At 33.8% G+C, this 19233-nt stretch overlaps 1 protein-coding gene across 1 annotated transcript in view; it reads left to right on the top strand.

Annotated features, from left to right (window-relative positions):
• The window catches only part of SPIDR (scaffolding protein involved in DNA repair), a 435467-nt gene that overhangs the window by 49184 nt on the left and 367050 nt on the right, over positions 1 to 19233 (top strand). Inside the window, 2 exon segments of the mRNA XM_023526085.1 lie at positions 6537 to 6639; positions 9633 to 9780. Coding sequence (XP_023381853.1) covers positions 6537 to 6639; positions 9633 to 9780 — 251 coding nt within the window.

Below are 19233 nucleotides of genomic sequence, written 5' to 3'. Positions count from 1 at the left end.
AGTGCAAACCCCATCAAAATCCCAATGAAATTTTTTAAAGAAATAGAACAAAAAATCATTAGATTTGTATGAAATCACTAAAGAGTCTGAATAGCCAAAGCAATCCTGAGAATAAAGAACAAAGCTGAAATATCACTTTGCCTGACTCCAAATTATACTACAAAGCTACAATAATTAAAACAGCATGGCATTGGCAGAAAAACAGACACGCAGACCAGTGGAACAGAATTGAGAGCCCAGAAATGAACCCACATATAAATGGGCAAGTAATTCTCAACAAAGGAGCCAAAAATATACAATGGCGAAAAGAAAGACTCTTCAATAAATAGTGTTGGGAAAATTGGAAAGCCACATACAAAAGCATGAAACTAGACTGCTATGTGTCATCATACACCAGAATTAACTCAAAATGGATCAAAGACCTACATATAAGACCTGAAACAATAAATTGCATAAAAGGAAATATAGGCACTAAATTCATGGACCTTGGATTTAGAGAGGTTTTTATGAATTTGACCTCAAAGTCAAGGGAAATAAACCAAAAATAAATGAATGAGCCTATATCAAACTAAAAATCTGCACAGCAAAAGAAGCCATCAATAAAGCAAAAAGCAGCTAACTGAATGGGAGAAGATATTTGCAAACAATACCTTCAATAAGGGGCTAATATCCAAAACATATAAAGAATTCATACAACTAAACAGCAAAAAACAATCCAGTTAAAAAGTGGGCAGTGGACCTGAACAGACATTTCTCTCAAGAAGACATACAAATAGCCAATAGGCGTATGAGAAGATTTTCAACTTCACTAGCTATTAGGGAAATGGAAATCAAAACCACAGTGAGATACCACCTCACACCTGTTAGAATGGCTATCATCAACAGGACAAGTAATAACAAGTGTTGGAGAGGTTGTAGAGGACAAGGAATCCTCATACACTGCTGGTGGGAATGTAAATTGGTATAGCCACTATGGAAAACAGTATGGAGGTTCCTCAAAAAATTAAAAATAGAATCAGTGTATGACCCAGCAATCCTTCTTCTGGGTATTTACTCAAAAAACCCGAAAATATCCATAAAGATATATGCAGCCCCATGTTCATAGCAGCATTATTCATGGTGGCCAAGACACGAAAACAACTGAAGTGCCCTTAGATAGATGATTAGATAAAGATGTGGCATGTACAACTAATATACAATAGAATATTACTCAGTGACAAGAGAAGATGAAATACTGCCACTTGTAACAACATGGATGGAACTGGAGATTATCATGCTAAGCGAAGTAAGTCAGTCAGAAAAAGTTAAGAACCATACAATTTCATTTATATGTGGGATATAAAACTGAAAGCAATGAAAAATCAAGACAAACAAAAAGTCAGACACAGATAACAGTTTAGTGGTTACCAAAGGGAAGGCAGGGGAAGTATATAGGATAAAGGGGGTCAAATATATGGTGACGGAAGGAAATTTAACTTTGGGTGGTGAACACGCCAATATACATATGATGTATTATTGAATTGTACACTTGAAACCTATATAATTTCTGTAATCAATGTCACCTCTCAAATTTAATTTAAAAAAATCTAATCTGGGTAATAAAGTTATGACCTATGATATAAGGACTGTATTACTTCAGGAAATGAAATTCTTACTTGATGAATTAGTTAGAGAAGGCTTCAATTACAAATAGTATGAAACTATATTAGAGTGTTTGAAGAAAAGGGGTTGAATATATCTCCTGCAACAAGAAATCCATGGGGCCAGGCTTGTTCTGAGTTCTGCAGCTTTAGTGTGGGGTTTGTTCTTGTGATTCTGAAGTGGAAGCTGAATTTTCCAGTCCTGGTTCTTGGGAAGAATGTAGAGTGTGAAGATTTTCTCGAAGTGAACTTTTCCTTTGGGAGGAATTCCTTCTACAGGCCCTTTGTTTCTGGCCAGAACCTGTTACATAGCATCACCTCCACTAAAGAGACTTCAGTGAAATTAAGGATTTTTAAAAGATAAGATATATGTTGCTGCTCAGATAAAATAGGGGGTTTGTTAGTAAGTAAGAAGAGGGGTTGGGTAGGCATTGACTCTTGCTGCCACACTCAGTTATCCTGAGGGTAGGTAAGAAGGGTGGAGACTCGAGACTTTAGGGATCTTATTTTTCCAATGGTGTCTTGACTGTATCCTAACTGTGTGATCTTGGAAAAGCAAGCTAAATATGCCGAGCCTCAGTTTTGCATCTGGAAAATGGGCATAAGAATGTGTGCCCATTGAATTATTGTGAGCTAAAAAAAGTAATGAAAATGCCTAGTTCAAAGGCTTTTACACTAAATTGATAGCAGCAATTGCTATTATGTCTGATGGCAAAAAGAACTATGTGAAAACCTGGTCAAAGTTCTGCAGAGTGAGAAAACTTTCTGTGAATAAGAGATTAAACACTTTAAGTTATATTATTATTTCACTAACATTTTTATGTAAATGAAAATAAAATTTCCCAGATTTTAAAATATTCATAAAACACTATATTGTAGAATAATCTGGCACACATCTTTTTGTAATGCCATAATCTAATGAAGCCGCAGAATTTAACTTTTCTCGTTAATAATACCAAATGGTGTCATTTTCAAAGATTAACTTAATTCTGATTTCTAAACTATCATGATGTATTATAAGGAGGAAAGTTTTTTTGCGTTTATTTGTTTTTTATAGATATGGCTTCTATCTTTCTCTGGATGTTTTAAGTATAGTGAAATTCAATACTAAATAAGCTACTACCTTTTATTTAATGACAAAAGGATATTTTTAATGATTTCTCCATGCCAATATGTATTTTACCTATTTTGCGGTACTTTCTGTTCTGTAGAATGATCAATACATTCTGAAATGATGAAAGAGATTATATCAGTGAATAATTATTTACAACATAAGCTGCTTGTTAAGACAAGAAGATATTGTTAATTAACAAAAGTTTACAAATAGAAATTGTAGAGAAAGAAATTCAAGGCATTTCTTAGAGCTGGTTCATTTTAAAGTAGTAGCTTCTAAAGAATTAAAGACAGGCTGTTAACAGAAATTTTAGGGTGTGGAAGTAATATTTTTCTCGGAGCTGGTAAGCAGAAGTGAGGGAACATACTTTTACAAAGTGTGCAAAAAAGCTGGAGACATGTCTCCATGTCTTGATTTCCTCATTTTTAAGGCACTGAGAACTAGAGAAGATTGAAAAGGGAAAGAAATAGAAATGCGAAGAGGTTGAGAGAAGAGAGCGTATGAATGTAAGCAAAGGGTCTTGCCAGAAGAAGGTTCAAGGGAGATGGAAGAAGATAAAAACTTTAAATTAAAAGGAGCTGCAACCTTTGTAGATAGTGATTTTCTTTAAAAGACAGAACTTTTTAAAAGGAAAATGTGTTTATTTCTTTTCCTGAAATACCCTGCAATATTTTTTTCTTTCAAAATCTGTTTTGTTTTTGAGGTCAGAAATCTCCTGCTCCTTAAGAGGCATTACTAAATTTTAAAAATTATATATTGAACTGATATTCTTCCTGTTGGACCATGGGTATCTAAAGGGCAGAATCTCCTCTATTGCTCATCTTTATATCCTAGGTGTATTAGTTTGCTAGAGCTGCCATAATAATGTACCACAAAATGGGTGGTTTGAACAATAATCTCACAATTCTGGAGGCTAGAAGTACAAAATGAAGGTTTTGGCAGAGTTGGTTACTTTTAGGATCTGCTCCAGGCTTCTTTCTTTGGCTTGTAGATGGCTGTCTTATCCATGTGTCTCTTCATGTCTTCATCCCTCTCTGAATGTCTGTTTCTGTGTTCAAATTTCTCCATTTTGTAAGGATACCTGTCATATCTAATTAGGGCCCACCATAAAGACTTCACTTTAACTTGATTAACTCTGTAAAGACTCTCCAAATAAGGTCACATTCTAAGATATTGAAGGTTAGAACTTTAACATATGAATGAATTTTGAGGAAACATCGTGCAACCCATGACACCAGGTACTAAAACAATGTTTGGCACGCAGTGGGTACCCAGATATGTTTACAATGCCTGGTAACTATTCTTATAGTCTGGCTGATATCCTTCCTATACTTTTACTGGAATGGGACTTGATTTCAGGGACATCCCTTTTCAGCAAATAAAATGATTTACTGACTAATAAATACTTGGTTGTGGTTTTACCTATATAAATTATATAGTTAAGTGCCTACAATTTATAGGCTTATGAATTTCATGAATTTATTATATAATCGTGAGAATAATGGTAACTTTACTTCCTGTCTTAGTCTATTCAGGGCTGCTAACAAAAACATAGACTGAGTGGTTTATAACAGCAGAAATTAATTTCTCATAGTTTTAGAATCTAGAAGTCCGGTACATTTGGTGTCTGGCAAGGACTTTCTTCCTGGTTCATATACAGCGTCTTCTTACATGACAGAAAGGGCCAGGTATCTTGCTGGGGTTTCTTTTATAGGGCAGTAATCCCATTCATGAAAATGGAACCCCCGAAGGTCTCACTTCTTAAAACTATTACACTGGGGGATTAGGTTTCAACATGTGAATTTTTGGGAACACAGTCTGTAGCATTCTACCTCTTTTTAAATTTACTTTTCCAGATGCATATAATGAAAAAGATTGATAATGTCTTTTGCAAGTAAGTACCAGCTTAGTTTTATGAGCCATTTAAATCAGATGGATTCTTAAGTTATTCTGAATAGTTTACTTTTAATTTTATACTTTGAAGGTTAGACGGTTTTAGTAATTCTAGATGTTCATGGCTCAAAGTAAGTGCTTAGTAAATGTTTATTATTATTTCATGTTGTTGTGCCTTTGTAAGTGCTTTTTTTCAGATATCATTTTGTCAGTGAGTCCTTTCTGGATCAACATAACGTGGAACATTCACTTTTTTTGTTACCATTATATCACGACATACCTTTAATATAATATTTAATTTTTTCTTTTCATGATTAATGTTGCCTTTCAGACCATGTAATCTTTGAGGACAGGAGTTTTCTTTGTTTCCTTAAGGTTTACTATAACAGAAGTGTTTTATAAATATGAATTGAATGAAGCTGTTTAACTTCTGAGCCTGTTTCTTCTGTAAAACTTGAATTATAATATCTAATCTCTTAACCTTGTAATATATATTGAAATATGGCTAAGAGGCTTTACAGATTTTAGCATTATAACTCAATTATGAATATGATCAGAAAAATAGATTTTTATTAGGTTTGTATTTTCTGATCAATATCAGTAAAGTTTCCTCTTGACCACCGTTTCACTAAGGTGGAGTAGTAGCCCCATTCCTTCTAGGTTTCCTGCTTATCAGAATGACTAAATTAAAAAGTAGTGGCAGTACCAATTGCTGTCGATGATATGGAGAAACTGGACCACTTAGACATTGCTCATGGATCTGTTAAATGGTACAGTGCTCTGGAAAACAGTTTGGCAGTTTCTCATAAGACTAAATATGCAATTATCATAAAGCCAACAATTGCAACCTTAGACATTTATCCCAGAGATTAAAAACTGCATCTACATAAAATCCTGTGTACAATGTTCATAGCAGCTTTATTATAATAACCCCAAACTGGAAATAACACAGATGTCCTTTAGTGGGTGAATGATTTAACAAACTGTGCTACATCCATAATGTGGAATAACAGTAATAAAAAAATAACTGTTGACATGCACAATATATACACACAAGAACTTGTATGAATGTCTAGGAAATTATAATGAGTGAAAAAAGCCAGTCTTAAAAGGTTATATAGTATGATATATATTTGTATATCATTCTCGAAATGACAAAAGTATAGGTGCAGAACTGATTAGTGGTTGCCAGGGGTTAGGAATTGGGGTGGGGAGGGATGTTTGATGTGGCTTTAGAAAGGTAGTACAAGATATCCTCTTGGTGATGGAATTAATATCAACATTCTGGTTGTGATGTTGTACTATAGTTCTGTAAAATGTTACCAATGGAGAAACTGGGTGAAACATACCAGGAATCTCTATTATTTCTTATAACTGCATGGGGATCTAATATTATCTCAGACTAACAAGGTTAAATAAGTAACTTCACTGTTTTAAGCACACTGCTGCTACCAGGGCTCTTAATATGGCAAAGGAGGTACCTGGGAGCATTCCTATTATATATAAATTTTGGTTTTGTTGTTTGTTTTGTGTTTTGTTTTGTTTTTTTCTTTTGGTTTCATCAAATATTCTAGGAAGTTTTATAGTTCTATAATTATTTCAAGGTAATTTTTTTGAGTTTTTATTTGTGCTCCAGTCATTTTCATTGTCTTTATAACTTATTTCAATCAGTTCTATTCCTTTTTCTTCTTGTAATTTGGCTTTACTTTAAAGAATCTTAGCCAAGTGGCACATAGAATTTTAGGAAGGAAGATTTGACATAAGACATTACCTCTACTATCATCAGAATTTTGTGTGTTTGTGACTATAGCAAAGTAACATGCGTAAAATCTCCTTCTAATAACCACATCAGTTGATCATTTTTTATATATTTTCTATTTCTTTAACAGAAACCACCACATCTAAGAGAACCAGTGGGCTTATGGATATAACATGGAGTTCCAGTGGAAGTGATCAATCAGATGAAGGTAAAACACTTTTTGAATCACAGAGAATATCTTGTTTTATAACAGGAATATTTTATATCCAGAAGTTGGGGCCAGTGAAGTGACTATTAATTTTGTAAGAAATCCAGTTTCTATTATATATTGGATTCAATATCGGAAAAAAAAGTTTTCTAATACTTAGCATTAATTATGATCTTACCTGAGTCCAGCCTCTAGGTGAAGCCCTTTAGAAACATTTTCTTATTTAATATTTCTCACAACAGCCCTAAGAAATAGGCATTACCAGTAGTATTTTTACAGTTAACAGCGTAAGCTAGAACATGTTAGAATTGGTTGGGATTTCACATTGGATTTCTTTGATGAAAACGCAACTTCTCTCAACTACCTGCTTAATGCTACGCCCACATTGCCTCCTTGCTAACCCCTTTTGGATAAATACTATGACAACCAATGTGTGGTAGAAATATAACTTACTAACAAGTTTCTGTTCTGATGGCATTTTATATTGTATTGTGTTCTTGATAGTTGAAAACAGGGTTTCTCAGCCTTGGAACTGTTGAAATTTGGAGCCAGATCATTTTCTGTTGAGGGGAGGGTTGCTCTCCTATACATCATTGGGTATTTAGCAGCATCTCTAGTCTCTATCCACTGGTGACAATAGCATTCCCAGCCCTAGTTGTGACAACCAAAAATGCCTCCAGATGTTGTCAGATGTCCCCTATAGGACAGAATCACCCCAAGCTGAGAACCACAGACTTAGAATTATGGAAATTATGTTCTTTTAAAAATTACAAAATATATAGCTCATCTAAGAGTATATAAAAGCGCTAATGCTTTCAGAATAAGCCTTGACTTTTAAATCTTACTTTGACAGTTCATGTTAAGTTAATAAGTCAAGGCTAAGTTTGTACAAATAGCCCTTGTAAAAGGTTGCATTCTTTTGGCCACTTGGTATGCCATCTTGGTAACTTCCAACTGACATTTTAGTAATAGATAAAGTGGTATTTTAAAGTTATATGTAAACTCATAGGGCTTATTTGTTATTTCAACAATATTAAATGAATTTCACTGTTATGCAGCTCTTGATTTGTTTACACATATCTGAACATAATTTCATTATTAAAAACTATATGCTTTTTATAGGTGAATAGTGTAGTATATGAATGACATTTCAATAAAGCTGGTATAAAAAAACCGTATATGTCTTCTTGTATTAAAAGTAGTTTTCAGAACTATTTAAGAATGGAAAGATGCTTTGAGCTAATTAGTTTAAAATGAGTTAGCAAATTTTTAACTTCCCTTAAATAAGTTGACCATTAGGTACAAGTAAATGAAGTGTACTGGTTTATCTTTATCTTCTCCCCTCCTCTCCCTTCCCGTTCTCCCTCTCTCCTTTTTATCTTTAATTACTACTTATCAAGTTCTTGTTTTACCCCAGACACTTGGCTGGATATTATGTATGTTATTTCCTTTGATATCTACTAGATCCTGTGAGCTAAGTACCTTCATTTTACAGAAGAAAATTCTTACTTAGAGAATTCAAGTCACTTGCCTAGATTCACATAGTTAATAAATGTGCCAATTGATATTCAGAGCCAGGGATGTCTAACTTCAGTGCTGTGTTTTCCAGCACTGTTCTGGTGGTTACTAGACCTAGCTTCTTAACAGAATTAATAGGTGAGCTTTTAAAAAAATATTCCCACACCTTCTTCCAGCTGTATTGGATTAGAGTCTTTGGGCTTTCAGGCTCAGAATTGAGATTGAGAAGGAAAAGCCCTGAGTTAAAATTGTCCAAATATTTTTCTCTTAAAAATTTTTCCTTTCAATTTGTTCTTTATATATCTTTGGGAAAATTTCTTAACTTTTTGGAGACTCAATTTCCTTACCTATAAATGCAAAGTTTAGTCTAACAGTAATTGTCTTGCCTGCTTCATAAAATTATTGTGACTAAATGAAAGGTCTAGTCTTGGTTGTGATATACCATTTTATATTACTTATCACATTGCCTAACTTCCATGAGTAAATGTCATTTTAGACATGGGAAATAATTGCCATCATGCATCTGCTTCTCTCAGACTGGTCTGATTTTCAGTCTTTTATAATTATTATAGTGGACTTTATCTCATCTTTTGTAAACAATAATGTCAGATTAAAGAGGATTTATTTATATTTTTACTTTATTTCATATTTTTAACTTTAGCTTAATTTTTGTTTTTAATTTTGATGATCCCTCAGGTATTAAAGCCAGTAAGTTACTTATTTTTAATATTCTATTTGGAAGTGAGATTGTTGCTATCAGATCTCTGAAATAGGGCCAAGATATCTTACTAGCCCTCTAAGTTGCTTAAGTAGCTGTGAGGGAGTACTTGTGTTTTGTATTGTAGGAAAGGTATATATTGTATGCTGTACCTCACAAATTAATTTATCCTTAATAACTACTTTTATCTCTTTAAGCATAGTAGATTAGAGTCAGTTTGTTTGTTTTTTTAATATATGAAAATGATTTAACTTTCAAATTAAAATTTTGCAAAAGTAGCATCAAGATAATAATGCTTTGAAGTAAACTAAACACTAAATTACCTTTACTTGTTTTCTTACCGATGAGAAAAATTTATAAAAAACGTTTTGGGTGAATATCTTTGACAAAGTCTTTACTAATACAAAACTGATTAAATAAATTATGGGTCAGCTATGTAATGGAATATTATATTGTGGAAAAGAATGAGCATGCTCCATGTTTACTGATGTGTAAAAACCTCTCAATTAAGTTGAAATAAAAAAAACCAAAGTATCAGAAAGGAAGAATTAAGAGCATATTTTATTTGCTTTACCATGCTGGAGAAACTCTAGAGGAATACAAAAAAACCCAAAATTGGGGTGGGGGTATTACTTAGAAACAGAATGGCTAGAGAGAAGAGTAGGGATATACTTTTTACTGTCTTAAGATATTTTTAAAAAAATATTGAGCAACAGGGATCTTTTTTAACTACTGAGAAAAGAAAAAATATTTTAAAAATAAAGTTTAAAATTATATTTTCTAGATAAACTACAGTTCGTTGACTGGGAGAGTGACAGTGAATATAATGAATTTGAAGATGGTGAGAGTGCTGTGGAAATATCAGACTGTGCTTCATGTGCAAGCAGTCATTCTTCGACAAGTGAAGAGAGGGTGTCTGAGCTTCCTAAGGTAAGAATGAATTGTTTCAAATTTTTAAATTTTGTTTATGGCATTTGTTAATTATATCTTTTTGGGTTTTTTTTGGTTTTTTTTGTTTTTTTTTTTTTTTAAATTCCTTCCTCAAGGATAACCACTTTTGACTTAGTGGATTCTTTTGTTCTTTATCTCATTATCTCTAAATGACATGTTTGTGATATACTTCTAAACATGGATAAATAATGAGTTCTCTTCTCACCCATTCCTCACTCCCTGCTACACACTGAACTTCCCTCCATTCTCCCAGGACATATGTATCGTGGTTTGGTTAGATTAGTATTCATCATTGCTTAATTGTGAATAAATAATATTCATATCCAAGGCAAATATTAATTATGATTACTTTTCCATCACAACTTCATTTTCCTTGGATTTAATTTTTTTTTTTTTGGCCTAGTTTTACTTATCTTAATAAAACTTTTTTTTTTCAACATTCTTTAGCTCTCCTGTTAAGATTTTGAACTCAGCATCCTCTCTGCTCTGTGGACATTACCATCCTTACATGTCTCCCTTCACTTTTTTTCTGGATATTTCTTTTACCTCTCCCCTATGTGGAACAACTTTATCCTGGATGCCATGTCTTTCTCTTTATTGATTTTCTCTCTCATTTTGATTGAGCACATCTTCTAGGAGCTTCCAAGAAAGAATTTGTGAAATATAATTTTTTTGAGACTTGGCATGTTAGAAGATGCAGTTATCACGTTTGATATGTGATTGAAAATTTGTATTGAATTTTAAGTCGGAAATATTTTTCTTCTGAATTTTGAAGTCTTCATTGTTTTCTGGTTCTAGAGTTGCTGTCAAGAGAGCTGAAGATACTCTCCCACCTAATCGTTTAAGATTTTATCTTTATTGTTTGTTTTAAGCAGTTTGATTGTGGTATGCCTAAGTGTGGTTTTCTGCTTGGAGATTGTCAAGCTTCTTGGATCTGTATTATGTCAGGGACTCCAAGCCCACCCCTAGGTTCAACAATTCTCTAGGAAGATGCTCAGAACTTAGCATACAGTCATATTTGTGGCTATGATTTATTACAGTGAAAAGCTACAAAGGAAAATGAGCAATCTTCCAAGAGTTCTTTTCTAGTGAAGTCACACATGATATACTTTGTTGCTCCAGCAATGAGTTTTGACAACAGGTATAAAGTGTTGTCTGCCAGGAGAGCTTATTAGTGACTTAGTGTCCAGGGTTTTTATTGGGGGCTGGTAATATAAGTACTCTCTGCCTAGCATGTACCAACACTTCACATTTCAAGAAGGAAAACAGGTATTTAGAATAAGCCATATTGTTTGCACAGTTTTGGCACAGCAAGCCACTCATCATTTAGGGAATGATGGTAACCTTTCTGAAATCTAAGTTCCCAGAGGTAGGCAGGTACCAACATTGCAAGTAGGGCTTTCTAAGGATACCTGTCTCAGGTCTGCTATGTTAACTCTGTTCTTCACATATAGGTTTAAAGTTCTCATCACATTGGGAAAGTTTTTTTGCCTTTAGTCAACACTTTTTTTTTTCCTGACTCCCCTTTTCTTTTCTTTTGGGGACTTCAGTTATATGTATGTTAATTAGGCTGCTTGGTGTTATGTTATGGATCATTTGAATGACTTCTGTTGCTGTATCTTCAAGTTCAATAATCTTTTTTTCCTGTAGTACCTAATCTGCTAGTAATACTATGCAATATATTTGTTATCTCTAAAAGTTTGATAGGAAATTTTTTATATCATCTATGTCTCTCCTTAACACAATCATACTTTCTTTTATGTTTTGAACGTATAGAGTCTATAATAGTTGTTTTAATGGCTTTTTCTGTAAACCTATCATGTGTGTCATTTCTGTGCGTATTACTATTAATCAGTATTTCTCTTCATTATAGGTTGTGTTTTTCTGCTTATTTGCATCTTGGAAATTTTTGAGTGGATACAGACATTGTGAATTTCATGTTGTTGGGTCCTGGATTAAAAAAAATCCTTTAACTATTCTGAGGCTTTGTTTTGAGGTGGAGTTACTTGGAAACAGCTCTATCCTTCTGGACATTGCTTTATGCTTTATTAGGTGGGCCTAGGAAAGTGCTCACAGCTACTGTTTCCTGACCCTGTCTGAATGCTTCCAGATGATTACCTAGTATAAGATAGTTTTTTTATATGTACCTGCTGATCAATACTCTGTTGAATACTTGTGGGGAATTGCTGCTTTTCCCTGTGCAGCTCTGGCCTTTCTGGTACTCGGTCCTGTGAACTCTAGCAGCTTTGGTCTCCCTGGACTCTCAGCTGTGTCTCTTCAACTCAGGGAGTCTACTGGACTTCACCTTGGTTCTCCTTGTCTACCACGTGGTGTGGAAATTCTGTCAAGAAAATAAGCTAGGGCAGTTATAGGGCTCAATTCTTTGTTTCCTGACTTTCAGGGATTAGTGTTCTTCTTGCCTGATATCCAGTATCTTGAAAATCATTGTTTCATGTATTTCATCTGTTTTTTTTTTTTCTTCTTTTCTCTTTTCTGTTCTGTTCTTTCTTTTCTTCTTTTTGGTTGTTTCAGACAGGAGTATAAATCCACTCTGTATCATTCCATCTTGGCCACCTTCCTGACCTTTTCATACAATCTAGCACATGAAAAGATGCTCGTCATCATTAGTCATTAGGGAAATACATATCAAAGCAATAATGAGAGAGCAGGGGAGAGGGGAGGTAGATGGGGTAAAGGGAAGTCAAATATGTGGTGACAGAAAGAAATCTAACATGGGAGGTGAACACACAGCGTAAATATATATATGCCTTACTGTTAAAGTGTACAGCTGAAACTTATTGGATTTTGTTAACCAATGTCACCATAAAAAAAGTAAATAAATTAAAATACATTAAAAAAAAACCATAATGAAATACTGCCTGATACCCATTAGGATGGCTGTGATATAAATGGATAAAAAAATTTTTGAGAATGTGGGGAAATTGGCACCCTTTTACATTGCTGGTGGGAATGTAAAATGGTACAGCCACCATGGAAAACAGTTTGGCAGTTTTTCAAAAAACTAAGCATAGAATTACCATATAAATCAGCAATTGATATACTCAAAAGAATTGAAAGCAGGGACTCAAGCAGATACTTGTTTATTGATGTTCATAGTGGCATTATTCACAATGGCCAGATGGTGGAAGCAACCCAAATGTCCATCAGCAGATGGATGGATAAACAGAATGTTGTGTATGAGCGTTTGTATACACACACGTGTGTATTATATATATGTATATGTATACACAGTGGATAATTAGTCAGCCTTAAAAAGGAATGAAAATTCTGATACATGGTACAATGTGGATGAACCTTAAAAACAAATGAGCCAGACACAAAAGGAAAAATACTGTATGATTCCACTTATGTGCAGTACTTAGGACAGGTAAATTCATAGAGCCAGCAAGTAAAAAGAGGTTATCAGTGGCTGAAGAGTAAGGGGAGTGTACAGAGTTTCTGTTTGGGATGATACAAAACTTATAGAAATGGATAGTGGTCGTGGTTTTACAACATTATGAATGTACTTAATGTCACTGAGGTTGTACACCTAAAAATAGTTAATATGGTAAAATTTTTGTTATGTATATTTCAACCCTAATAGAAAAATGAACAAAATTAACTCAATATTTTAGAATATTTTTCTATTATTAAAATTTATGTTTTCGAAGACTTCTTATTGTTATGGTAAAATGTTTATGAGAAGATGCTAAATGAATAAGGCAAAATACCAACCTGTGCAAGCAGTAAAATCTCAACTCAGGGGTCCCAAAGGACCATTCCGAGTCCTGAGACTGTTGCCAAAACCCCCATGGAGTAGATCACCTCTAAACAGACCAGAAAGTGTTGTGTCATGACCTAAAAGTTTCTGTTGACCTTTTATTATATGAAATGGACTAGCAAACCTTTACCTCTATAAACTTTTCAGTGTGGAAGAAAAGGCTTCTAAGATAGCATAGTCTTACTTTCTTATTGTTACATTGTACTAAACACATGTTTCTTAAAATTTTTTCTCAATATTTACTTATTGTGGTGATTGTTTCAGTGGTTGAACTGTTACTTTATGTTCCTGGCTTTTTAAAAGCATTTTATTTTTATTGAGAAAGATGAGATTCTTGTGCATAGCTTCATATCACAGGTTACCTGTCTTAATAGTTTTCAAGTTTTATCTGGTATTTCATGAACAGGATCTATACCGATGAGATAATAAAGCATTCAATAAAGTTAGCTTCAGGAATTCCTTTTTCTTGTTTTGAATTGAAAGAATAATGGATTTGTCTTTATCATAGATTATTGCCATCACTGAATTGCAAATTTAGTATTTTACTCTTGATTATCAGAAACTTTAATTTTCTCATTAGGAAATATCTGTTTTTGAGGACTTCTGTTTCTTTGTTTGATTTTTGGAGAAATAGTCTGCGAAACAAGGATATAGTTACCCTTTGAAAGCTGATGTAAATAATTACAATCCTAAGTAATGCTGCATGGGTAGAAATGCTGAGTAGTTGAGTGGGTTTACTAGTTAACTGAGAAGCTCTTGCTTGCACACAGTTGTGTAATGCTTGCAATTCAAATTCATACCTTATTAAAATTACAAATTACAATATGACAGACTTTAGGGTAGCTCTTAAATAATACAATATATAGTTGTAAGAAGTGAATGGCAAGCATTCATAGTTCTTCACAATGCAAATAATATATTGCTGGGAGGCAGGATTATTGGCGAAGCTTGTTTTCTTCTTATATTTCATTTTAAAATGAAATGAGAAACATAGCCAATAGCTTTTCCCTTGAAGGAGAAAAAGAAATAAATTGTATTGAACATATAAACTAGGCTTTATGTTGTACTAATTGCTTTATGTACATGTATTAGTCCATTCAAGCTGCTGTAACAAAATACCATAGACTGGGTGACTTAAACAATATATGTTTATTTCTCATAGTTCTGGAGGCTGAGAATCCCATGATCTAGGTGCCAGCAGATATGGTATCTGGTGAGGGTCTGCTTGCTGGTTCATAGAAGGCTTTCTTCTCAACTGTGGAAGGGGTGAGGAATCTCTCTGCGGCCTTTTCATAAGGGCACTAATCCCATTCCTGAAGTCTACTTCCAAAGGCCACACCTACAAATATCATTACACTGGGGATTAGGTTTTAACATGAATTTGAAGGGATTAGTTTTCAACATATAATTAGTTTTCAACATTCATTTGAGAGCAGTACATGTGAACCTTAAAAGTCTTGTGAAATAGATGTTGTTATGCCCAATTTTATTTTTATTTATTTATTTTAAAAATTTCTTTATTTAAATTAGTTTCAAGTATACAGTACATTAGTTAGACATCTATGTAGTTCATAAAACGATCCCCCCCATTACTCCCTTCCTCCACGGCCCTCCACTTAGCCATCATATTAATGCTAACTGCATTTCCTCTGCTATGTTCCCCATCCCCATGACCAACTATCAACTACTAATTTGTATTTCTTTAACCCTTCACCCCATTCTCCCAGCTCCCTTCCCCGCTTCCCTTCTGTCTGTCAACAAATTGTCCATTATATTTGTGAGTCTGTTTTTGATTAGTTTGTTCTTTTTGTTCCTTAGATTCCACATATAAATGAAATCATATGGTATTTTATTTATCTTTAACTCAGCATAATAACCTCTAGGTCCATCTATGTCATTTCAAATGGTAGGATTTCATTTTTTTAATGGCTGAGTAATATTCCATTGTATATATGAACCATAATCTTTTTATCCAATCGTCTGTTGATAGACATTTAGGTTACTTCTATATATTGGCTATTTTAAATTGTGCTGCCATGAATATTGAGGTGCATAGATCTTTACCAATTATTGTTTCGGTTTTCCTTGGAAAAATACCCAGAAATGCAATTGCTGGGTCAAAAGGTATATCCATTTTTAAATTTTTGAGAAACCTCCATACTGTTCTCCATAGTGGCTGTACCAATTTGCAATCCCACCAACAATGTATGAGGGTTCCCTTTTCTCCACATCCTCACCAGTACTTGTTCTTTGATTTATTGATGATAGCCATTCTGACAGGTGTGAGGTGATATCTCATTGTGGTTTTAATTTGCATTTCTCTGATGGTTAGCAACCTTGATGTTCTGCCCAATTTTAAAACAAGGAAATGGTGTTAGAAAAGATGCATATGTGATTGTGAGCATGTTATTACTATGTAGTAAAGGCAGCTATTATTGAAACCTTGCCATAAAGGCGTTGGTTGAATACCTCAGAATCTACATTGATTGCTTTCTTATATTGGAAGAAGCATGCAAATGGGCAGAACTTTGTAAAATATGGCCTTAGAAAAGAAGACATTTGCTTGCTTTGTTATTTAAAAAATTCAAGACTTCCATGTAGTTCCTCATGAAATACACGTGTTTTTCTTAATAAACTTGTATATTAAATTATAATGTATTATATTGTCATTGAAAAGTGATTCAAGAAATGGATTTCTCCAAGCAGACATGGAGAGGCATTTCTAAAATGTAGGGAAGATCCTTTTGAATTTGTGGTCTAATTACAGTGGTGTTCTCTATATCCTTAATGCCTATCTGCTTTCTTTTTTTCCTTTATCTTCCTAACATGAGAACAAAGATCCAGTTATTTTCCTTATTTTCTTCTCAAACCATTGTCTTCCAAATATTGATAACTATTAAATTTTTCTCCAATCCCGTTGCTGTCCTGAATTCCATTAGGTTTTCAGCTGCCTACTGACATTTTTGTATGTGTATCCTAAAATTACTGCAAGTCTAAGGGGTTCCAAGCCATATCTTTTCTTCTAATCCAAGCTCATCCTTTTTGTGTGTTTTTGGTCTTAATTAATGGCTTTTCTTTTTCACTGCCTGAATCTATTTCATTATCAAGTCATGCAGATATGGCCTTTAAACTACAATATCCCCACTACTTCTACTCTAAATTGAGCCCTTTTACCTATTGTCTATATCAATTGCTTCATAACTGATTTCTTAACTTATTTCTTTTTATTAGATTTATCTTAATAAAAACTATCACTCACTTATTGAAACATCTTTTTGATGGTTCTCCTTTGCATGAAAGTCAAGGTCCATATGACTTAACTTTCACAGTTTAGCCTTATGCCCTTAAAATGAATGAGAAACTGGATATGCTGTACGATTCTATTTATATAAAATTATTAAAAATGCAAATGATTCTATAGTGACAGAGAATAGGTCAGTGGTTTGCTAGGGATGAGGACGGAGGGAGGGAAGGAATGGATTACAGTAGGACATGAAAGTTCCGGGGGTGTTAGAAATGTTGTCGTTGTTTTTTTTTTCTCTTGATTATTGTAATCATTTCACAGGAGTATACACATATCAAAACTGGTCAAATTGAATACTTTAAATATGTGTCGTTTAGTGTGTTTAAGTTATACTTCAGTAAAATTGATAAAATAATTTTAAATACAAAAAAGATAAATAACTGTGTAGAAAAATGGAAAGAATATGTATTTATATGGACTATCTCTGGTATGGTAGGAAACTTTTTACTGTATAACTTTGTATGCTATTTTGAATTTTGAACCAAGTACACGTATTGCTTGCATTACAAATGTTTTTTAAAAGGACATTTTACAATAATATCCAGAATACAACAAATATTTCTTCAAACAAGTAAGGAAAAGACAAATAGCCCAATTGAAAATCAGGTGAAGAATAGGAAAAGGAAACCTAAATGGCTGATAAGCATGTGAAAAGATGCTTGATCTCACTAGTAATATGGGAACTGTAAATTAAAATGAGATATTACATACTCATTTGATTACCACTAAAGAAAAAACAATGTCTGACAATGCAAATGTCAGAGATGTGGATTAATAGGAATAGTTACTGTTGGAATGTAACTTGGTACAGTCATTTTGAAATTTGGGAAGTTCTTGTAAAGCTGAAGTGTTCATACTTTCTGACCCCATAATTCTGCTTTTAGATAAATATCTTGATTTTAAAAAAATGTGTCGGCCTTTTGAGCCATGCTTCTCTTGCTCAGGCCCACTTCCACATCTGGAAGTGTGCTTTCTCTTCTAATAAAGCTTTTCTTTTATACTGTTAAAAAAAAAAAAAGTGTCTTATGGCCCATTTAGTGGGTGCTATAATTGATTCAATGACTTTTAGAAACCGTGGAATAAAATAGAGTACATTAGAATGTATAACAGTTAATAAAAGTGTTTTTGTGTGTGTACGTGAAACTTAATATAAAGTTAGATTATTAGTATATGTGTGTTGGATCACATGAAATGTATCTTTTACTGTAGTTCTTGACCAAAAAGTTTGAAAGCCACTGCTCAGGAATTTTCACAAGAATATATACAAGAATATTCATTGTAGCATTGTTTACAAGAGAAAAAAACTGGAAAGTAACCTAATTTTCTATGAATACATGCAATTTGTGGTATATTCTATAGTAGAGAGGTATAGTTTTCATCATGGATAATATTGGGGAAGTAAGCCAGTTGACCGAAGGATATGTACAATTTGATACTACATTATATGAAGTTTATAAATATGCAAAACAGTAGTACATATTAAAGAAGAGGAAGGTTTTCTCTACACACATTTTTCAAGTTGCTTAAATAATGTCAGTTTGCATCATTATTCCCTGCATTGCAGCTGTGGAAATGTGTGTTCAAAGTTCCTATTTCAAGGAACATAGTTGATTGATGGCCTCAACTGCCATACTTCAGGATCCACCATTGTGTTTGTACTGGGGCCATGCTTCCCATAGGCTAGTCCCAACCATTGACTGAATATGCCACAGTTGTGAGACAGTTAAAAAGAACTTCTCAGGGGGTGACTTTAAATCTAAGACTTACTATAGGCCTGACCAGTAATACAGCTGCATTACAGTCTGAGACTCCTCCTACTCAGTTCTCTTTCTTTCTTCTTTCATAGTCTTCAGAACTGCATTGCAGGTCTGCATTTTAGTCTTAAGGCTCTCCTGATACCTGCTTCCTTCCCTTTATCATTTGCAGGTGCTTCCTCCAATAAATCTCTTCTGTAGTTGATGCTGTCTTAGTATCTGCCTCTGAATCATATACCTGCATACCCTCTACCCAGGATTTTGTAGTCATGTCAGTACTTTCCCCCTAATACTTCCTTATACTAATACCTAAAACCATTCTCCTGTTTTTTTAATATTTCAGGTAAGTTGAAAGAAATAAAATATGTGCTGTATAGTTTTGTAGACTCGTCTCTATTCATAGTTTATTGTTTGCCTTTGAATTTCCATAGAAGCATGCCCAGAGAACATCTGGTAGTGAAGTGGGCAAGTGAACCAGGGAAGGGGTAGCAGCCAATCAAGTGTTCATTATAAAATAAATTACTATTTGTGGACACTTGGAGCTTAGTACTGCTGGAAGACTCTGCGAGCCTCAGATTTGCCCCACCAGAGGG

This window comes from Pteropus vampyrus, unplaced genomic scaffold (genome assembly GCF_000151845.1).
Source record: "Pteropus vampyrus isolate Shadow unplaced genomic scaffold, Pvam_2.0 Scaffold702, whole genome shotgun sequence".
NCBI classification, from domain to species: domain Eukaryota; kingdom Metazoa; phylum Chordata; class Mammalia; order Chiroptera; family Pteropodidae; genus Pteropus; species Pteropus vampyrus.
Note: the sequence above shows the minus strand (reverse complement) of the source record. Positions and strands in the feature narration are given on the sequence as shown.